The 19,006-nt window shown below is 32.6% G+C and overlaps 1 protein-coding gene across 2 annotated transcripts in view; it reads right to left on the bottom strand.

The window, feature by feature from the left end:
- Nucleotides 1-6,252: 6,252 nt before the first annotated feature.
- The window catches only part of Dnajb14 (DnaJ heat shock protein family (Hsp40) member B14), a 41,693-nt gene continuing 28,939 nt past the window's right edge, over nt 6,253-19,006 (bottom strand). For both annotated transcript variants that reach the window (XM_047567486.1, XM_047567488.1), the window contains 5 exons: nt 14,982-15,167; nt 13,109-13,203; nt 12,162-12,271; nt 11,050-11,222; nt 6,253-8,028 (listed from right to left, as the gene is read on the bottom strand). In XM_047567486.1, the coding sequence (XP_047423442.1) occupies nt 7,904-8,028; nt 11,050-11,222; nt 12,162-12,271; nt 13,109-13,203; nt 14,982-15,167 (689 nt within the window). In that variant the 3' untranslated portion in view covers nt 6,253-7,903. The remainder of the gene's footprint in view (nt 8,029-11,049; nt 11,223-12,161; nt 12,272-13,108; nt 13,204-14,981; nt 15,168-19,006) is intronic.

Below are 19,006 nucleotides of genomic sequence, written 5' to 3'. Positions count from 1 at the left end.
TTGTTTTGTTTTTGCTTTGGTGCCATGATTGGACATTTAACAAAAGCCTGTGTAAGTAGTAGGATCATCAGAAAGCTTAGTAAAATGGGAGGAGTCACCAATCACCTTAGCCCAAGATTCTCGACGCCTGCACTATTGACGTTTTGCGCCAGATAATTCGTTGTAGAGGGCTGCACTATGCAGCTGAGGACGTTTAGTAATATCCCTAGTCTCTGCTTACTATATTCCAGTAGCAAACCCCCTTGTGACAATCGAAAATTCCCTGGAGGACAAAAATCTCACCCTAGCTGAGAACTACCTTAGACTCTCCAAGGAAAATTGAAGTTCATGGCTTTACTTCAGAATTTTCTCTATCTCATTTCTTCCAAAGTAGTGTCTTGAAAATTGACATCTGTGGGAACTTGTTTACAACTGATCTTCATTTCCAGTCACTAAAAGTAGGAGTGCAAAAGGAACTAATTCTAGTCCAAGACATAGTGAAAGAGTTGGTTATTTCCTATAGCTGTCTTTGAGATTAACTTTTTTTTTTTTTTGGACATGCTGGAATTGAACCTAGGCCCTCACACATTGTGGTCAAGGGCTCTACTGAGCCATTTCCCCAGCCCTCTAAAGTTATCTTTGAGTGAATGAAATTGTAAACTACAGGGCTCTACAATTGACCTCTAAGTGAACCTGACAGATAAACCGAAATTGGCATCATTGATGATCAGTTCTTTTTCTTTAAACCTTTCAATTTCTTACCTGCTGAGACACTGCCCTACTTATTTCAGGTTTCTTTTCCTCACACTTCAGATGATGGCATTTTCTACTTGTCTGTTTCTGCTACTATGTTTTTCTCTTTCCACAATGCCCTGAAAATGTGTCAATGTGTACCTTTCATCTGTATTATTTACATTTTTAGCTGTGCATTTAGTATTTGATACTTTTATGTATCTTGCTACTACGCTCTAAAGATGCCAGTAAACCTGTTTTTTCCTAATCAAACTATAGATGTCTGTATTAGTACCATGATTCTGCCAGTCAGGATTCATTTTTGATCTTCCCTAACAATAATTTTTGCACCTATATATATCTTTTTTCTTTTTGCAGTACTGGGTATTATATCCAGGGTGTCTCTGTCACTGAACTACACCACAGCCTTTTCCTTTTCTTGCCCCCTCCCCCCCACAGACTGTCCTTGAACTTGTGATCCTCCTGCTTCAGCTTCCCAAGTAGCTGGGATTACAGGCCTGTGCCACCATGCCCCACTGTATTTTTTTCAATTCTTGCCTTGAACCTTTATTTCTCTTCAGCAAGACCAAATCAATAGTTACTTGTGTTAAGTCAGCTGTCATTAGAACAAATACCTGAGATAATCAACTTTTTTAAAAAGTTTATTTTGACTCAGTTTTAGAAGTTTCAGCTCATGATCAGTTGGTCCCATTACTTTGGGGCTATGGTGGGACATGACAAAACCACTTATCTCATGGGCAGGAAGTGAAAATAAAGAGACCACAAAGACCTTGTTTCCACAATCCCCCAAGGGCATACCATTGATGGCGTGAAAGCCCCCCCACTAGGCCCCACCTCTTAAAGAGTTTCCACTAACTACCAATAGCATCATGCAGTGGACCAACCCTTTGCCATAAGGACCTTTCCTTTCAGGGACAATTAAGACCCAAATGATAGCCCCACTTAATAACAGCACATAAAACATACTAAAATAATGCATATTATTGCCTGCTCAAAAATCTTTAGTAGACCATGATAAAACTGACAGTTTTTAATGTGGGCCTAATATATCACTGTTTTACTAGTGAGCACATTCTAACAAGGATCCTCTACTGTAACCAAATTGATTACCTCAACTTTCCATTACTTTCTCATGCTTATGCTTTGACTGTTACACTGCAGAAAATTCATACAACTGTCACTAACCTGGAACCACAGAAATCCTCTTTTTTGCTAGTCGGATGATTTAGTGAAGATGATCATTCAAATCATCTTCACTCTCAGCTTCTGCTCATCATTCTTTCCCTGTCCCCCACTTCACATGAACTGCTTTCAAGAAACTGGAAGGCATACCATTTCATCACAAGAAATCTACCAGCATTTAAATCTATCCTGTGTGCATTGCCTTTTTTTGGAAGAATGTGGGTGCTCTCTCTTAGCTAAGGTAATTCTTATGTCTTTCAAAAGAGCCTATACATCCTCTGCCATATCAGGTTCTTAATGTTATTATACCTCTTTTCTCTGTCTTCACTTTCAATTTTGACTTGCCCCTTTCCAAAAGAATAAAAAAAATTGTAAGTTCTCTTGTAATAAACAATGGAAAAAATAAAATCTTTCTGAAGAAATCACATCCTCTTCCAGCTATATCATTCTTCTCTATTCCCTTTTATAATCAAATGTTTGGAAGTATTTAGCCTGGTTTTTAATTGCTGTCAATATATATCCAAAATCCAATCAAAGTTATCTTGGTGCTATTTCCTAAATACCTCTGAAAATTATTCACATTTGTATTCCTTCCCTGGTCCATGTTATAATGATCTCTCCTTTGACAAAAACCTTCTAGCTGCCTTATATTCACTTTTGCCCTCCAGTCTTCAACAGCAACAAAAATGATACTCTGAAAACCCAAATCTGATCATGTAACTCCTTCCTTAAAAACCTCAAGTTTTTTGAGATATAGTGTTATCACCATGGCTGGTCTTAATGAAGATCCAGTCTCTTATTTTAATTCTCTTGCCCTGGAATTCTTATGCTATACTCATGTAATTTTTGTTTTTCTCTTCTAAAGTTTTTATGACTACCAGCTTAGTACACACTGCCTATTTCTCTAGCATTCACCTCACTTCTACTTATTTCACATTTTGAGTGTCAGTTTAAGCTCACTTTCTCAGAGGAAATTTCCTGACCCTCCCAAAATAGTTTAGGTCATGCATACTGTCTTATAATTCGTAATCTTGTAATTTTGTGTCACACTTATCAAAATTATAACTAGCTATTTACTTGACACTACTTTCTTTGCTACATGTAAATTTCACAGGAATCTCTGTCATGTCCAGTGATTAATTCCTTGCATCCAGCTGATTACCTGGGATATAGAAGGCATTCATACGTTAGTTGGATGGCTGAATGAAATGAGCACATTGTGAGGCTGAGGCAGGAAGATCATGGGTTCAAAGCCAGCCTCAGCAACTTATCGAGGTCTAAAGCAACTCAGTGAAACTCTGTTTCTGAATACAATACAAAAAAGGGCTAGAGATGTGGCTCAGTGGTTAAGTGCCCCTGAGTTCAATACCAAGTACAGAAAAAAATATATATATAAAATATGATAAAACAATCTGTAACAGTGAGAACAAACCTTTTTATTAATATATTGAGATAAACTACAGAGACTGAAAGACAAAAATTCATAAATCATTCAGTAGAACATTCATTAAAAATCAAATGCATTTTAACAGTTCTCACACAGAAAAATTTATTTTACATAAGTCTGATATAACATTAAATATTTTACAAATCAGACATTTCATCTTTAAACCTAACTATATAATTTTTAATGCACTATAGACAAAGTAATCTCCTTTACCATTTTCACTTCATTCAGCTTATATAAGGCTTCCATTAAAAATTCCATAACTTCAAAATTACCTGTAGCTTTTTAAAACAAACTAAAACTAAATGAAAAGAAAGTCTTATGTAGCAATCTAAAAATCAAAACAAAGCAGAAAAAGTAAGAAGCATTTCTTAATATAAATTACAAAATAGCAATTATGTTTCTTATCATTATAGTCATCCAATCTCAAAAACAATTCATTTTCAAAGCAATGATTAAAATACTCCAAAGTCACTGAAAATCTTTACTATTTTAATGGTGCTCTTAAATGACAAAGTAGAATATCAGAATTGTAGACTCCTGTGTAAATGAGACTTGTATTCATGCCAGGTGTCATCTGCTATGTAGTTAACAGACATCTTGGCAACTAATCATCCCAATTTTTAATAACTTACTAAACTAAGATACTTCAAGAAACACTTCTTACCTTTATATATTTCCAGATTGCTAGATTTAGAAAGATACAATTATATTTGAAGTATGGGAATTTGCATTAAAACATGAAAAAGATCAAAAGAAAGAATTCACACCAATGAAATTCTGTGAACTGATTTTCAAATTCAGAAATATGAACATCCACTGCTAATGGAAGCCCTGCTCTGTGCAAATGTAGTGTGGTATATATTAAACAATCACACATTTGAGGTATTAGCTGGAAGATATATACACTTATACAGGTACACATCCACAGAATATTCACAAATCTATTGGCCCCAACACCAGCGCATAATCAAATTAAATGAAAAGGAATCAAATACCAACAAGAAAAAGTTACAGGGAATTTATAAAAAAAATGTGGTTACATAATCCTTAATATAAGGACTATGTTTTGAGGAAAAATGTTTCCATTAATATGAAATTATCTGTTATAATAATCATGAACCAAAAAGGAAGCCTAAATTCTAGGACTGTGTTGCCTGCCAGATTATTAAAGGGGTATGTGAGAATGAAGAGCCTCATTCTAACCATAACTAAAAATGTGAATTTAGGAAAATTTGAAAGTTATTGCCAGACTACTAATTTCTCTTTCATTAATTAACTGGCAGAATTTTATGTATTTTAATAAGGCAGTAGTCCAACAGCCAAAAGATAAGGTTTTCAGCTATTTAGTGAAGATTAAAATTCAGGTTTATTGTTCATTTTCATTAGTGTTTTGTTGTTGTTCAGATAAGAAAAAAAAATGTTATGAATTCCCTTTCAGTTTGCTGCACTTGGATGAAGATGGGTAAGTAATACAGGTAGTAGTGAACCCAAGCTTTACGTGCAGAAGCTAAGTAAATGAATACATTCTCCTCTTTTTAACCATTTGGTCCTTTGTAATAATACTCATTTAACTGGAAAGATGATTATTTGGTCCTCGGGTCATCAAGAAATATTTCACTGTCTTAACAATGTAGGAGACTTATTTTTTTAATGAAAGGTATAAGAATACATTAATATGTCACATGTGTTAAATAGCTGCATTTTAAATCATTACAGTTCAGAAGGGAAATCAAATAATCATTTCTTTTTATTTTACATACTAGTGTAAAAGATTTAATGGTAAAACTAAGCATAAAAGTGCAATTAAAGTTAAGGGCTAGCATTCCACATTCCTGTTCCCGTGAAAACCTGAGCTTACAAAAAAGCAGTCTTTTAATGCATTATCATAAAATGCCTTAAAGACTTTACTTTGTTTACCAAACCTTTATAAATCACAAAGAAACATGTAACGATTATGAAACAATTAAATATTCAAATGCAATCTGTTCCCAAAATCAGTTATTTCACTTAGATTATTAGACAAATAACTTGGTATTTCTCATTGTTGAGAATTCAGTTATCTTATTTGATCAAAATAAGTTCTACAACTTACAAATGACTAGCACCGATCTATTTGGGAACTAAGGAAGCCAAAGAAGAGGAATAAAGGTATTACTTCCTTTTCCTCAAACCCTCACAAAGACAGTAGTACATAAAAAGGGGTAAAAAAAATGTAAAGAATTAATAAATACAACTGCTGTCAAACTTCTAAAATATCAGCTAAAGAAGCTAGTTAATAAGCAAAAATAAAAGGGCTTTTATTTAGGTGGTGATTAAAATGATCAAGTCAAATTATAAAGTTCTGGCTAAAAATAAGATGGCAAAATACTGAGAGTTTTACCATAAAGGAGTAACATGAAAATGTTACAACTCAAAATCTTTTTAAAATTAACCCCAAATTTTAAGGTACTTATTGGGTCTTTACACCATGATATAGGTGACATTAAGGACTCAATCTATACTTACATACCTTATTATGTGGCTTAAATTGTCAGCCACTCTCAATCATTCCCCACAGTTGATTGAAAATTTCATTTTCAAACACATTTCCCCTAACAGGTTATCAAACAGAATGTAGCAATAAACCTGAAATATAATACTGTCCAAAAGTCATGTATAACTTTTATATAACTTAATTTAATTTGATAACTTCACCTACCCCCTCAAAGCAGGGATTCAAGGAAATAAATCAGTCAATAAGAAGTATCAATCCCAATAGTGTAAATTTCACATTAATACATTAACACTGGAAAAATAAAGGTGAAACTTTTTTCATTAAAATTTTTATAAATTTCTGATACATGTGAGCTTTCAAAGGTAATTAGGATGTTATGACTTTTTTAAATTCATTCTACAAGCTCAAAAAATACTTAAGATTATATATTTTTTAAAGCATTGGTTTTTTGCTTTTTTTTTTTTTTTTTTAAAGGTCACAGTCTTAAAAGCAAGATGGGTAAGTTGTCCAGGTTTCCTAGGACAGTATGTTTAGTTTCATGTACTGATTTAATCAGGCATTATCTATTGATTCACCTGGAAAAGGGGAAGCAACATTTTTAAGAGTATATCGTTTCAGCGGTTTTATTTAACAAATGTCATAAATCAAACATACCCAGGGGAAAAAAAAATCCTTAAAAGAACAAAAGCCACTCACTCTAGTATTCTCTCACCAAAAAAACTACCAAAACCTGTTCATGTTCCATTAACTTGAGTATGAAAATCATCACAATATTACAACTGTTAAACAGAAGCAGAAATGAAATAGTTTCATACTCAATATATAGGCACCCAAAACTTCAATTTCCAACTGTTTTTTTATAACTTATATTATGGATTTAATTACAAGGAGCTTATTCCTACAGAATTAATTACTCAATGGTCAGTAGATTTTAGCTCAGAATTTAAGGATGACTTGCTATAAGTCACTATTCTACCTGCTACTGTATTTCTGCCCACTGTTGCATGTGGCCATAAAAATCATGCTCTGATCAAATAAGTGAACTGTAATCTACCTCTATGTTTCAGAGTTGGCAATAGGGTTAAAAGGCACAAGGCTATAATTTGGTAATAATTTTTCTTATTACTTATTTATAGAATTCACTTACTTCTGGATCCTGCTTAAATGATTATTAAGAAACTCAAGTTTCCATAGGGGAAAATTAGGTGAGTCCTCTTCATAAATTTTACCAGCCTTCAAAGACATAAACGAACATTTGGGGCCTTTTACTTATTGGAATTGCAAATGGCATAACTGCAATTTACTGTTGAAGACCTTTTTAATTTAATATTTATAGCCATTTTCTCTTGTTTTCTTTAAAATCTATCAGTATAGCATTTCATTTCTATGCATGGATTAACAATTCATAAAACTAAATAGCAAACTGATACACTACACCAGTTCATTTATCTCAATACATATTTTGGAATATAATCGCAATATTAAAAATATCAGTTCCCTCTAAGCTGATAATGCTATAAGATTTTACACAAAGTTAAATAGTTTTTGTTTTCTTTCTTTCTGAAAATGTTTCACTGTTTTAACTCCACATACTCAACACCTGACAGGGAAAAGTTGTGTCATATAACATTTATTCCATCAACTTAAAGGAAGTGTCTTACGGAGCTAAACACTAAAAAATTTAAATAAAAAGGCAATAATCTGTATATACACAAAATGATCATTCCATAAATATTTACATGAGGGAAAAGGTAGAGAATCACTAAAACTGAATTGCTACAGGTATAAGAATCCTTTCTCAAGACATTTTTAGTTAGGAATCTTAAAAGCTTTTAAAATGAAAATTGCAGAAACATAAATATTAATTTTAGTTCTCAGTTCTTACTATTTAAAGGAACCAATAGGTCATAAACAGCCCAAGATTTCAGGAACCAACTATTCAGTTCAGTTTTTAATATCAAATCTTTTTCTTCAGCTCTCATGATGAAACTAAATTTACAGAAGAGATAAAGAGCACACTGAAAGGTATAAATAAAAATTCCAGTTCATCCTCCTTTATAAAGGCTGGTTAGCCGCTCCAGTTCTTTACAGTTGTCCATGCTCAAGGCATCTGCCTTCCTTCGGAGTCGATCATCACGGTATACTTTTGCTGCATACTGCATATCTGTTTCTGTTAACAAAGAAAATATTTTGCTAATTAAATAATTCACATCATACTGCATAAATTCAAATCATGCTTCACAGATCTTCAATGTACTTCTATTAGCTGACTTTTTTAAAAAATGAAGAAATACAAGTTCTATTTTTTTAAAGCCATTTTAATAAACTTTTCTTTAAAAAATGACAATTTTACCTAGACTAGCATGTAAAACAAACACAGAAAGGAAAAAAGGATAGAATCCTGTCAACTCATGTCAAAACACTACCCTCATTCCTGAACCCAATGGTTTAAAAAAAAAAAAAAAAAAATCACTGCTCTGAAGTATCATCTTTGCCTCTTATCCTAAAAATATCATATGCTATTCCATACTACTAGTGTTTGTTCTTGCTGTGATTTTTTTATTAAGGCTTTGAATAATCTTAAAATTTAAGTTAAAAAAATTAAATCTTGCTCTGAGTTTACTCAAATAAATATATAATGTTGCTAATGCAACAGACAAAAAATGCTATTGTTAGATGACCATAATACTGATAGTCAGCATATAAGTACTTCTGAGGTTTCCTCCAGTGAGTGGATAGCACAAATAGGAAATAGATGGGACTATAAATGAAAGTTATTCAGGGAAGTCACTTACTCTCAGTCCTTTCATTGTTTATTAATACTACTAAAGGGTGGGAGTAGAGACGTAATTTTTAAGAAGAAAAAAATACATTACTTTATAGAAAACAGTGGCCAAAGCAGACGCCGTCGATTTTACACATTAGTCAGGACTAAAATTCAAATATACTCACAGGTAAAAGTTTAGTATTTCATTTGTAATAATCTCCAGAAACAAACTTTATTCAAGCAACTGGGATAAGAATTACAGTTCAATCAATATTACTCTATATCTTTTATTACACATAATGTACTTGTAAAATTCATTTGTTGATAAGTCCTCCCAAAACCAGAATTGTTAAACCAAAGATCACACTGGTAACAAATGACAGAGTCTAGATTCAAATGCAAATCTCCAATTTCTACCTTATATTCTTTTCACTAAAAATTTCAAATTATTGCTTATATTGCATAAACACTTATTTTCCAATTTGTATATTAGAGAAGTGACTCCAAAACAGGGGGAAAAAATGGGCAAAACAATATCCATTGGCCAACAATGGTTTTGATGACTTAATTTATAAAATAAGCTACTTTCAAGGATGGGTGCAGGTCAGTGGTAGAGTGAGCTTCCCTAACATGTACTAGGCCCTGAATTTGATCACCAGTACTGCAATGCAACAAACCAAAAAGATAGTTCCTTCTAATCAATGAAGAAAACATTCAATCAATTAACTGTTATTCTGAGCTCTTCCCTTTTTCATCATCATTCAAAGCCCCTAATTTACAGATATACTGAATTTCAATTTTATTTTGAAAAATATCAACACAAAAGAACAGTACAGCAAATACTCCGCAACTATCATGTTTGACCAATTCTTCACATTTTGGTCAAATTTGCTTTAATCTTTCTCTGTGCAATAAAGGCTTTTTTGCAGAACTATTGAGAATAAATTGCTGATATATGATATTTCATTTTTACACTTCAGCATGTTTCCCACTTAGAGCATTCTTTTATATAGATACAATATAACAATATAATTATCAAATTCAGAAATTTAACTGATATACTATCATTATCTGATATACTGTCAATATTCATTGTTACCAGTTGTCCCAGTAATGTCCTTTATAGGTATCTCTCCCCAGCTAGGATCCAATCAAGGATCATACATGGCTTTTAGCTGTGATCTCCCTCTAGTCTCCTTTAGTCTCAAAGAACTTTGTCTTTTCTGTTTGTTTTTTTCTGGGTGCTGGGGTTCGGGGCACCTTACCACTAAGTACATTCCCATTCCTTTTTGTTTATATTCTGAGATAGGGTCTTGCTAAATTGTTGAGATTATGTTGCTGAGGCTGGTCTTAAACTTGCAATACTGCATTAGCCTCCTGAGACACTGGGATTACAGGCATGAGCCATCAGTCCAGCACAAAGAGCTTTGTCTTTTATATCATTGATATTTTTTAATATAAGAAAGCTGTTTTGTAGTTGAATAGCATTAAAAACAATGAATTAAACTTCTGGTAGCAAATTTAACAAACATACATATAAATACATACCATATAATTGCAGACAACTTGGTTTATGGACAGAATATGTACTGAAGGATCCTTGAAACCTATTAATACTGATCCTGCCAGACTGCTAATAGATTAAGCTATATTAGGCTAAGCAAAAACACTTGCTTAGAATATTATGCAATATAAAAAAATAAATAAAATATTGAATACCTACTGATAACAAGACATGCTGTTTACTACATACTATCTGTTCTTGATAAAGTAACTGAAATTTAGAGAACTTATATAACTTGGTATAGGTAATGTATTGTTAGAGCCAGTTATTTTGTGAGGCAATCCCCAAACTTGCACTTTAACTATCATATTCACTGATTTGAACAAGTATTAATTTATAACAATAACACAAGTACCATTAAGTCCTTACTGTTAAATCAACTACTGTTTTAGGCCACATGTACATAAAACACATTAGTCATACCTCACTATCTATGTTACATTGGCTCTAGGGCCCCCCACAGATATTCATACATGAGGATGTTTAAGTCTCTTATATGAAACGGTACAGTGTTTGAATACAACCTATGCACATCCTCCTTTATACTGTATATCTACATTACTTATAATGCCTAATATGATGAAGAGTTGTGTTATTAGTTATACTGTATTGTTTGGAGAATAACAAGAAAAAAAGCTGTACAAATGTAGGATAGACGGTTTTACCCCCAATAATTTGACAGATGACTGATTAAATCCACAGATGAGGAACCTTCCACAATAAGGCACTGACTATATTTAAGTACTGAGCATAGATTAGGTCGCAGGTAATTCCAGAATATTCCTTGCATAGGGAAATTTATAGTAATCATTTCCAAAGACTGAATAAGTTTAAAAATATTAAACATTTCACAAACTCACTTTGCTGTCTTTCTTTCCAGCAATTATTTCGAATATTAGTCACATAATCTTCTTCCACACTCTTCTCTACCTTTTGTAGTAACATTCCTTTATATTCATTTTTAAAGTCCTTGTTGACATAGTAAACAACACCCAAGTTTTCTGTCTGCATTTTAATGGTCTGCCCTGATCCACTGTAAAAGAGATGAGTTACTGTAATTAAAATTGAACATACTAATATACTACTATGAAATGAAATATAAAAATTTAAATGATTAAAAAGTTAATATTAGTAATATTTACATGTTCTCAAATTGCCTAAAACTTATTTCATGTCATAAAAAAGTAACCAAACTTTTTCTTTTTGGTACTAGGTATTGAACCCAGGGGCACTCAACCACTGAGCACATCCCCAGTCCTTTTTATTTTTTATTTTGAGACAGGGTCTCACTAAGTTGCTTAGGGCCTACCTAAGTTGCTAAGACTAGCCTTGAACTTTTGATCCTCCTGCTTCAGCCTCCCAAGTCCACTGGGATTACAAGCATGTGCCACTATGCCCAAAAGGTAACCACACTTTTAATGTACTATGCTCTAATAAAGTTCTCTCAATTTTTAGTTAATAAAAGTCTTATTTGTAAGAAATAAGTTACTTAAAGACAAATCTTGTTTTTAATACTGTAAAATCACTGCCAATATGATTTTAAAAAGTTTCCTTTATATTCAGTATTTTACATTGAAGTTGTCTAGGACAGATGTTGTATTAAATTTCCTTACATACTGACCTCTTAAAATCATTTCCCATTTAATGACACAAATTTATGTAACATCAATTATTATACTTTTATCTTTATGGTATCCTTGATTTTCAGTTTTGTCCTTAATGCAATACATGTCCTACCAATTAAATTCAAGTTCAAATATATAGAATACTTCTGTCCTTAACTATAAGTGGAAATGTCATTGACATCATACAAATTTATCACATATGTAGCTATTTTAAAAATCAGATATTTTAATATTTGGTACACTTGTAATAACAGATTTGGTACTTTAAAAGAGCAAAGGCCCTTTTAAAAGGAAGCTAGATAAGAAAGCAATAACAGTTTTTTATAAAACTTTACATAGCTACTTACGATCTGGGATATAAGGAATAAGGAGGATTGGAAACCATCAGTTGGCTTAATAATGACACAAGAATCAGTACAATAATGGGCATCAGCTGGATAAACACAGAAAAACCTCCCTATAAAAAAATCATCAAAGAATAACAAATTATAATATAACTGTAGTGGTCAATTATCCAATAGCTGTTATACATAATTAAGAGGAAGAAAGGACATTTGAGATCATACAGTACAATGCTTTCAAATCTGCCTGATCATACCAACCTCCTAGGATGATTCTTGAAAATGTAACTTTCCAGGCACATGAAGTGATAGACAATGATAGAATGTGATCTCACTTTATAGATGAGGAAATCCTTGTCTATGTGTGTGTGTGTGTGTGTCTCTCTCTCTCTCACTCACACACATACATACATACATAGAGACTACCAATGTGCTAAGGATTGTAAAAATGTTTTTACCTTGGATGTGGGGGTTAAAGATGGGAATTGATCAGCAGTACAGCTATGGCTGAGGCCTTTCAGTTTTTGGTCTAGTGCACTTTCTGTTTACCTTTCCACCTGTGACCTTAATTGCTATAGGCAATTAGGTATAACTGCATTAGAGTAAAGCAAAGTTCCTCCTAATATAAGTTTTTTTGAGGATGAATTCTAAATTTATTAGGACCAATAATAAGAAGTTACCTTCAAAACGTGTATGGTGCAGGTGTATCCTCTTTAGAATCACAGAATACCAATCTGAAGGGGTTCTATTATACTGTCCAACCACCCATTACCATGACCTCTACCCCTGTTCCTACAATATCCCAAAGGGATTTTCTAGTCTCTATTGAACACCTTTGGTAGAGAAAACTCATTATTTCCTAAAACAACTTGCCCTATTTTTTAGACAACTCTAATTGCTTTTCCAAACTGAAATTTGCCATTTTGTGATTTCTAATCATATCATAAACTTACGTCTCCTCTTTCTTCTTCTCTTTCATGCCCACTGTGTCGATGCTGATGTTGATGGCTATAACCAGCTCGGCCATTTGAAAATGAATGTACACTACCTAGAAAATTAAAACCAAGGTTAAATTAGGGAGAACAAATATGATCAGAAAAATTACTTTGTCAATTACATTTTTCTTTTAACTTCTAAAAATTACAAAAATAATAGGTGTTTATTTTGAGCAATGAATGTTTGCTGCCCTCTCTTCTTGTGAGTGAAGTATGGATTGAAACAGGAATAATTCTTTCCCAGCTTTGCCTCCTTTTAAGTTAGGCTGAAGTTTCTTACTTATGAAATATATTCCACATATTTAAAAAAAACTTCAATAAAAGTTTGGTTGAGTTTTTTTTAACAAACCTTGGATCTCTACTCAGAAACGTTGATTTCTGCATTTAAATGAGTCATAACCACCTCTAGAAATCAAAATATAGCATGGTATTTTTTAAAAGGGTTTAGTATGCCATAGAATGTGTGCCACAACTTATTCAAAAATTCTCTTGCTGATGGATATTCAAATTGTTTTCAAATAAGGTGATGACCCAAAAATGGTTATTACTGACAAATTTGGCAAATTAAGCTATGTTGTAACTAGTAAGAACTACAAATTAATCGGAAAAAAATTCACAATTGTCTGAAAGATTTCTGATTGTTCACAGCATATTTGCAGTCAAAATTACTGATTTTAAATAATTTTTCTGAGAGGTAATTATGTATTCAAATATGTCAAAACAAGTTATATTTTTAGTGATTAATGTGTATTTATATATCCTCTTTCCTTCAAGGATACTTTACAAAAATGTCATCAATAATGACAATCTTTCTCAATAATATTCAGAAAGGACTAGCAGGCCAAATTATACTGCTTGTCCATAAAAATTGCCCTGATTTTGAATAGGATGTTTAACTCAGCACCTTAAGTAAATGCTGTAAACAAGCCTGGAGCTATAATTTGAATTATCTTAGAGGAGATACTCTGAAATAAAATTAATTTCCACATAAACAACTCATAATGAATGTAGATAAAGTTCACTATTACTTATGTTGGTACTGTAAAATTTATTCATTTAGTGGTACCACTACAATATTTCACTTTGATAGCCTACTTTAAGTAATTCTTTCTATCCTAATGTTAAAAAAAAAAAACATGAGTCAGGTATGGTGGTACACACTTATATTCTCATCTGTTGTAAGAGGCTGAACAGGAGGTTCCCAAGTTTGAGGTCACCTGGGCAACTTAGTGAGACCTTATCCCAAAGGAAAAAGAAAAGAAAAGGGCAGGAAGAGGGGTATAGCTCAGTGGTAGAGCTCTTGCCTGGCATGCACAAGGTCCTGGGTTCAATGCCTACTAGTACTGGGAGGGCAGGGGACCAAACACTTTATGTATAAAATATGAATCAGACTTTTTACTATTTTCATTGGAAATATATATTAAGACCTCCACATACATCCAAATTAGCAATCTATAATGTCTGTAATAAAAGATTTACAAAGTTCTCCAGAGAACCAATGCCAGGCTATAGCATACTTCTCACAACTATAACAGCACTTATCTGAGACACTGCCACCCAATTTCCTGTGTCCACCCTCTTCCTTCAGTTTTAGATAAAACACTTTAGAATACTCTTCAACTGTTTTTTAATTAAAATATGTTCACAGAAAAAGGCAAGCTATAGTAAAAGTAATAACCCTAACATTTTTCTCCTACCTTCACGGAAAGTCATCTCAGGAGTCTAGCACTATAAGAAATGAGGGGAAGAAAGGAGATGAATCTCTAAATAGACTAATAGGAAGGATCTCAATCTTCATAAAATGTAGTATTTATAATTAATATTAATTTACCTGAAGGAAATCCACCACCGAAAAATATATTGAACAAGTCTTCTGGAGTTATATCAGCTTCACAACCTCTATGGAAATTAAATCTGCCATTATTTTGGTGATTACATGCTTGTTCTTCATTGCCTGTGAGGTCATACTGTTTTCGTTTTTCTGGATTGCTTAAAACAGCATATGCATTTCCAATCTCTGAAAAAGGAATGAGTAAAAGTTAGTAAGCAAAATTTTTATTTTATAAAAGACTAACCCATAAGCTACTGTCAATTAAAAAAAAATTACTTGAGCTGGGCACAGTGATGCATGCCTATAATTTCAATGGCTTGGGAGGCTGAGGCAAGAGGATCACAAATTCAAAGCCAGCCTCAACAACTTGGTGAGGCCTTACACAACTCAGTAAGATCCTGTTTCTAAATAAAATACAAAAAAGCACTGGGGATGTGGCTCAGTGAGTAAGTGCCCCCGAGTTTGATCTCTGGAACAACAACAAAAAGTTGCTTGAAACTAATCAAGATTATAAAATGTTAATTTTATAATTTGGCAGGTATAACAATTAATAAAATTAATTTAAAAAATATTATACATTGTTTGAAATTACACATATTATTATCTCTCTTTTTTTATTTTCATCTCAACTTTTCATACTTGACATTCAAATCTCCCTACTGCTTTGGAAACAAAGGAACATCCATCTATTCTTAATATTGTGCTCTATCCCCTAAAATCTTCTCTTTCTGAGTGCCCTAATTTGGCCATTCATCAAGATTGTTCAAGAAAATAACAGCAGCAGTATCCATCATTTATGGTGTAGCTATTAATTCTGTACCCAGAACCTTTCTACATTATCCTTTAACAACTCCACTTTACAGATAAGAACTTTGAGTCTCAAAATGATTAATTTGCTCGAAGTCAAATTCTCAGCACAATCATATACTTTCACTACTCCATAAAACCTACACCATAAACTTTTTATTTCATAGTCTTGCCTAGAATGAGCTATTCTTTCATCCTATTTCTGAACTATTTATTTTCCTTAAGACAGTAAACTCTGTAAGATAGGACCTGTGTTTGTTTCTACTGCAACATCCCAAGATCCAGCATACAGTCTAAATTAGTTTTTGAATAATACATGTAATTCTCAGTTTTCCTATCTCATTTTAGTATTTCATACTTATTTATAAAGGATTCTATTACAGATCTCCTAGTCTCATGTCCAAGAGGCAATGGCATATTGGTTATGAGAATGTCTTCTTACAGCAATTAATAAGTTTTGAATTAATATGCTTTGAAGCTGAAAGTAGGCACTACTTTCTTCTCATTCTGACACTAATCATTTCATAAATGCAGCTTGCTCTTTAAAATGGAATTAAATATGGAATATTTAAAAAAATACTTTTGGGATCTATGTGGTGGCTGCCTTAGGTATTTTCAAAGAAAACTGATGCTCATTAGGTAAGTTGGTTTGAGATAATTACAAATTACACAAATTAATTATACACACATATAGTCTGGAATTTCCTCTGGTATGGCTTCCTAAAACTGGGATTCAGAGATCGCATTCAGGAGGTCTGTGAACCTTGCTTGATGAAAAATTAGGTGGATGGTCCATCTACCTGAGATGGTCACAAATGTTCTTCAGATTCTCAAAGAAATCTGTGACTTACTGGGTTCGATCCCCGGCACCACATAAAAACAAACATAAAATAAAGGTATTGTGTCCATCAACAACTAAAAACATATTTCAATAAAAAAAAGAAATGTAGCTAATTTGTAATGTTATTTCAATAGAAACCGTAAGAAGAGAGCAAAACAATGTACTTACAAACAATACCACAGTATAACCCACACCTAAAAAACAAAGTGCATCTACCAATCTCTACTAAAGTTGTACTTCCAGTAACAGTATGTTTTAGGATATAACCTAAACTAAATGGCTATTTCATAATTCTCTTACTTTTGAAATTGTTAATATATAGGCAACCCAATTCTATTTTTAAAGCTTTTTAAAATATAATTTCTAAACATTAAGATATTTTAAGATATTTGTGAAATACTGTCATAATCTATATATAATTATATCTGTAAGAAAATTTACTTTATATGCTGTGACCAAAGTAACTTTCTATTCATTTATTTTGTGCTATACCCATAATCAATAGTTTTTTAACAGCTCCTTATCATCTAAAGCATTACATCCAAAATTCATTTTGGTGTTCAAAAGCCTTACAAAACATTTCTACCTCACTGTCATTAATTACACCAAAAAATAGCTCCCACTTCATTCTTCTTTAAAACTTCATTTTGAAGTAACTATAGATTTACATAAAATTTTATGAAATAATACAGAGATTCCCCTATACCTTTTACCAAATTTCCCCAATGGCTACGTCTTACAAAATTATAGTACAGCAGCATCTCAGAGTACTGACATTCATAGTCAGGGTTTGGAACACTTCTACCACCACCTATATGCTGTCCTTTTATAACCACACTCACTTCCTTCCCTGCCAATCCCTTTCTTACCCTCTGATAATAACTAAGCTGTATGCCCTTTCTATAATCTTGTCATTTCAAGAATGTTATATGAATGGAATAATAAAAAAATGGGATTGTATCATATAACAAATACACAGAGAAAGCAAAACTTTTTGGAATTGGTTTTTTCAGTCAGCATACTTCTCTAGAGATTGATCTAGGATGTTCTACATCAGTAGCTTAATTCCTTTTATTACCCTACTATTTCATGGTATGAACACAGCATTGTTTGTTTAGCCATTCATTCTCTGGATTGTTTCTAGGTTTTAGCTATTACAAATGAAACTGCTATACACCTTTAAATGCTGGTTTATGTGTACACAAATTTTTATTTCTCATTTCTGATAGTTGTCTAGTTTTTTGAGAAACTTCAAAAATGTATAGAATGTGTCATTTTACATCCCATCAACAACGTATGAGCAATCTATCTTCTGCATATATAGCAGCATTTGGAGTTGCCATTATTTTTTTAACTTTAGTCATTATGATAAGTATGTAGTGACACCTCTTTTTGGTTTTTACTTTGTATTTCTCTATTAGCTAATGAATGATGTTGAAATATTTTCATACTCTTCTCTACCGTCTGTATATTACCTTTGGAACCCAGTAAGAAATGTTTCCATCTCTTTTGTCCATTTTTGAAAAAAAATTTTTTGTAGTTGTAGATGGACATCATGCCTTTGTTTATTTTTTTATGCAGGGCTAAGGATCGAACCCAGTGCCTCACACGTGCTAGGCAAGCACTCTGCCATTGAGCTACAACCCCAGCCCTTTTTTGTCCATTTTTTAATTGGACTATGTTATTTAACTTTTGAGTATTGGGTTTTATATATATTCAAGGTACTAGTCCTTCATCAGGTATGTGCTTGGCAAATATTTTCTCTCACCTGTAGATTGTCTTTTCATCTTCTTAGTAAAGCCTTTAAAAATTCTGAAGTCCAAGTGATCAACTGTTTCTTTTATGAACTCTGCTTTTGGTGACATCTTAAGAAATCACTGGTCAGCCCTGGATCCTAAAGATCTGTCCCTATAATTTTTTGCTAAAAGTTAAAAAGTGTTGTTTTGTATTTACCTTTGAGATCTATTTTGACTACATTTTTTTTGGCATAAAGTATGGTTTAAGTCAAGGTTGTTTACTTATTTATTTTCCTATGGACATCCAACTATTCTACAACCAGTGCTTTAAAAGGCTATCTTTCCTCCACTAAATTGTTTTTGCACTTTGTCAAAAATCAGGATATATTTTATGGGTCTTATTTCTGGGTTCTCTATCCTGTTCTATCAATCAATATGTCTATCTTCTTCCAGTACCACACAATTTTGGTTACTATAGCTGGATATATGTCCTGAAATCAGGTACACTGATTATCCCCACTCTTCTTTCAATAAATCATTTTTAGCTATTCAGATTCTTCTGAGTCTCTGTTTAAATTTTAGAATAAACATTGCTAACTCTGAAAAGGATGAAGATAGAAATTGTGCTAAATCGGCATACC

The sequence above is a fragment of the Sciurus carolinensis genome, chromosome 10 (assembly GCF_902686445.1).
Source record: "Sciurus carolinensis chromosome 10, mSciCar1.2, whole genome shotgun sequence".
In the NCBI taxonomy this organism is placed as follows: Eukaryota; Metazoa; Chordata; class Mammalia; order Rodentia; family Sciuridae; genus Sciurus; species Sciurus carolinensis.
This window is presented reverse-complemented; position numbering and strand designations above follow the sequence as displayed.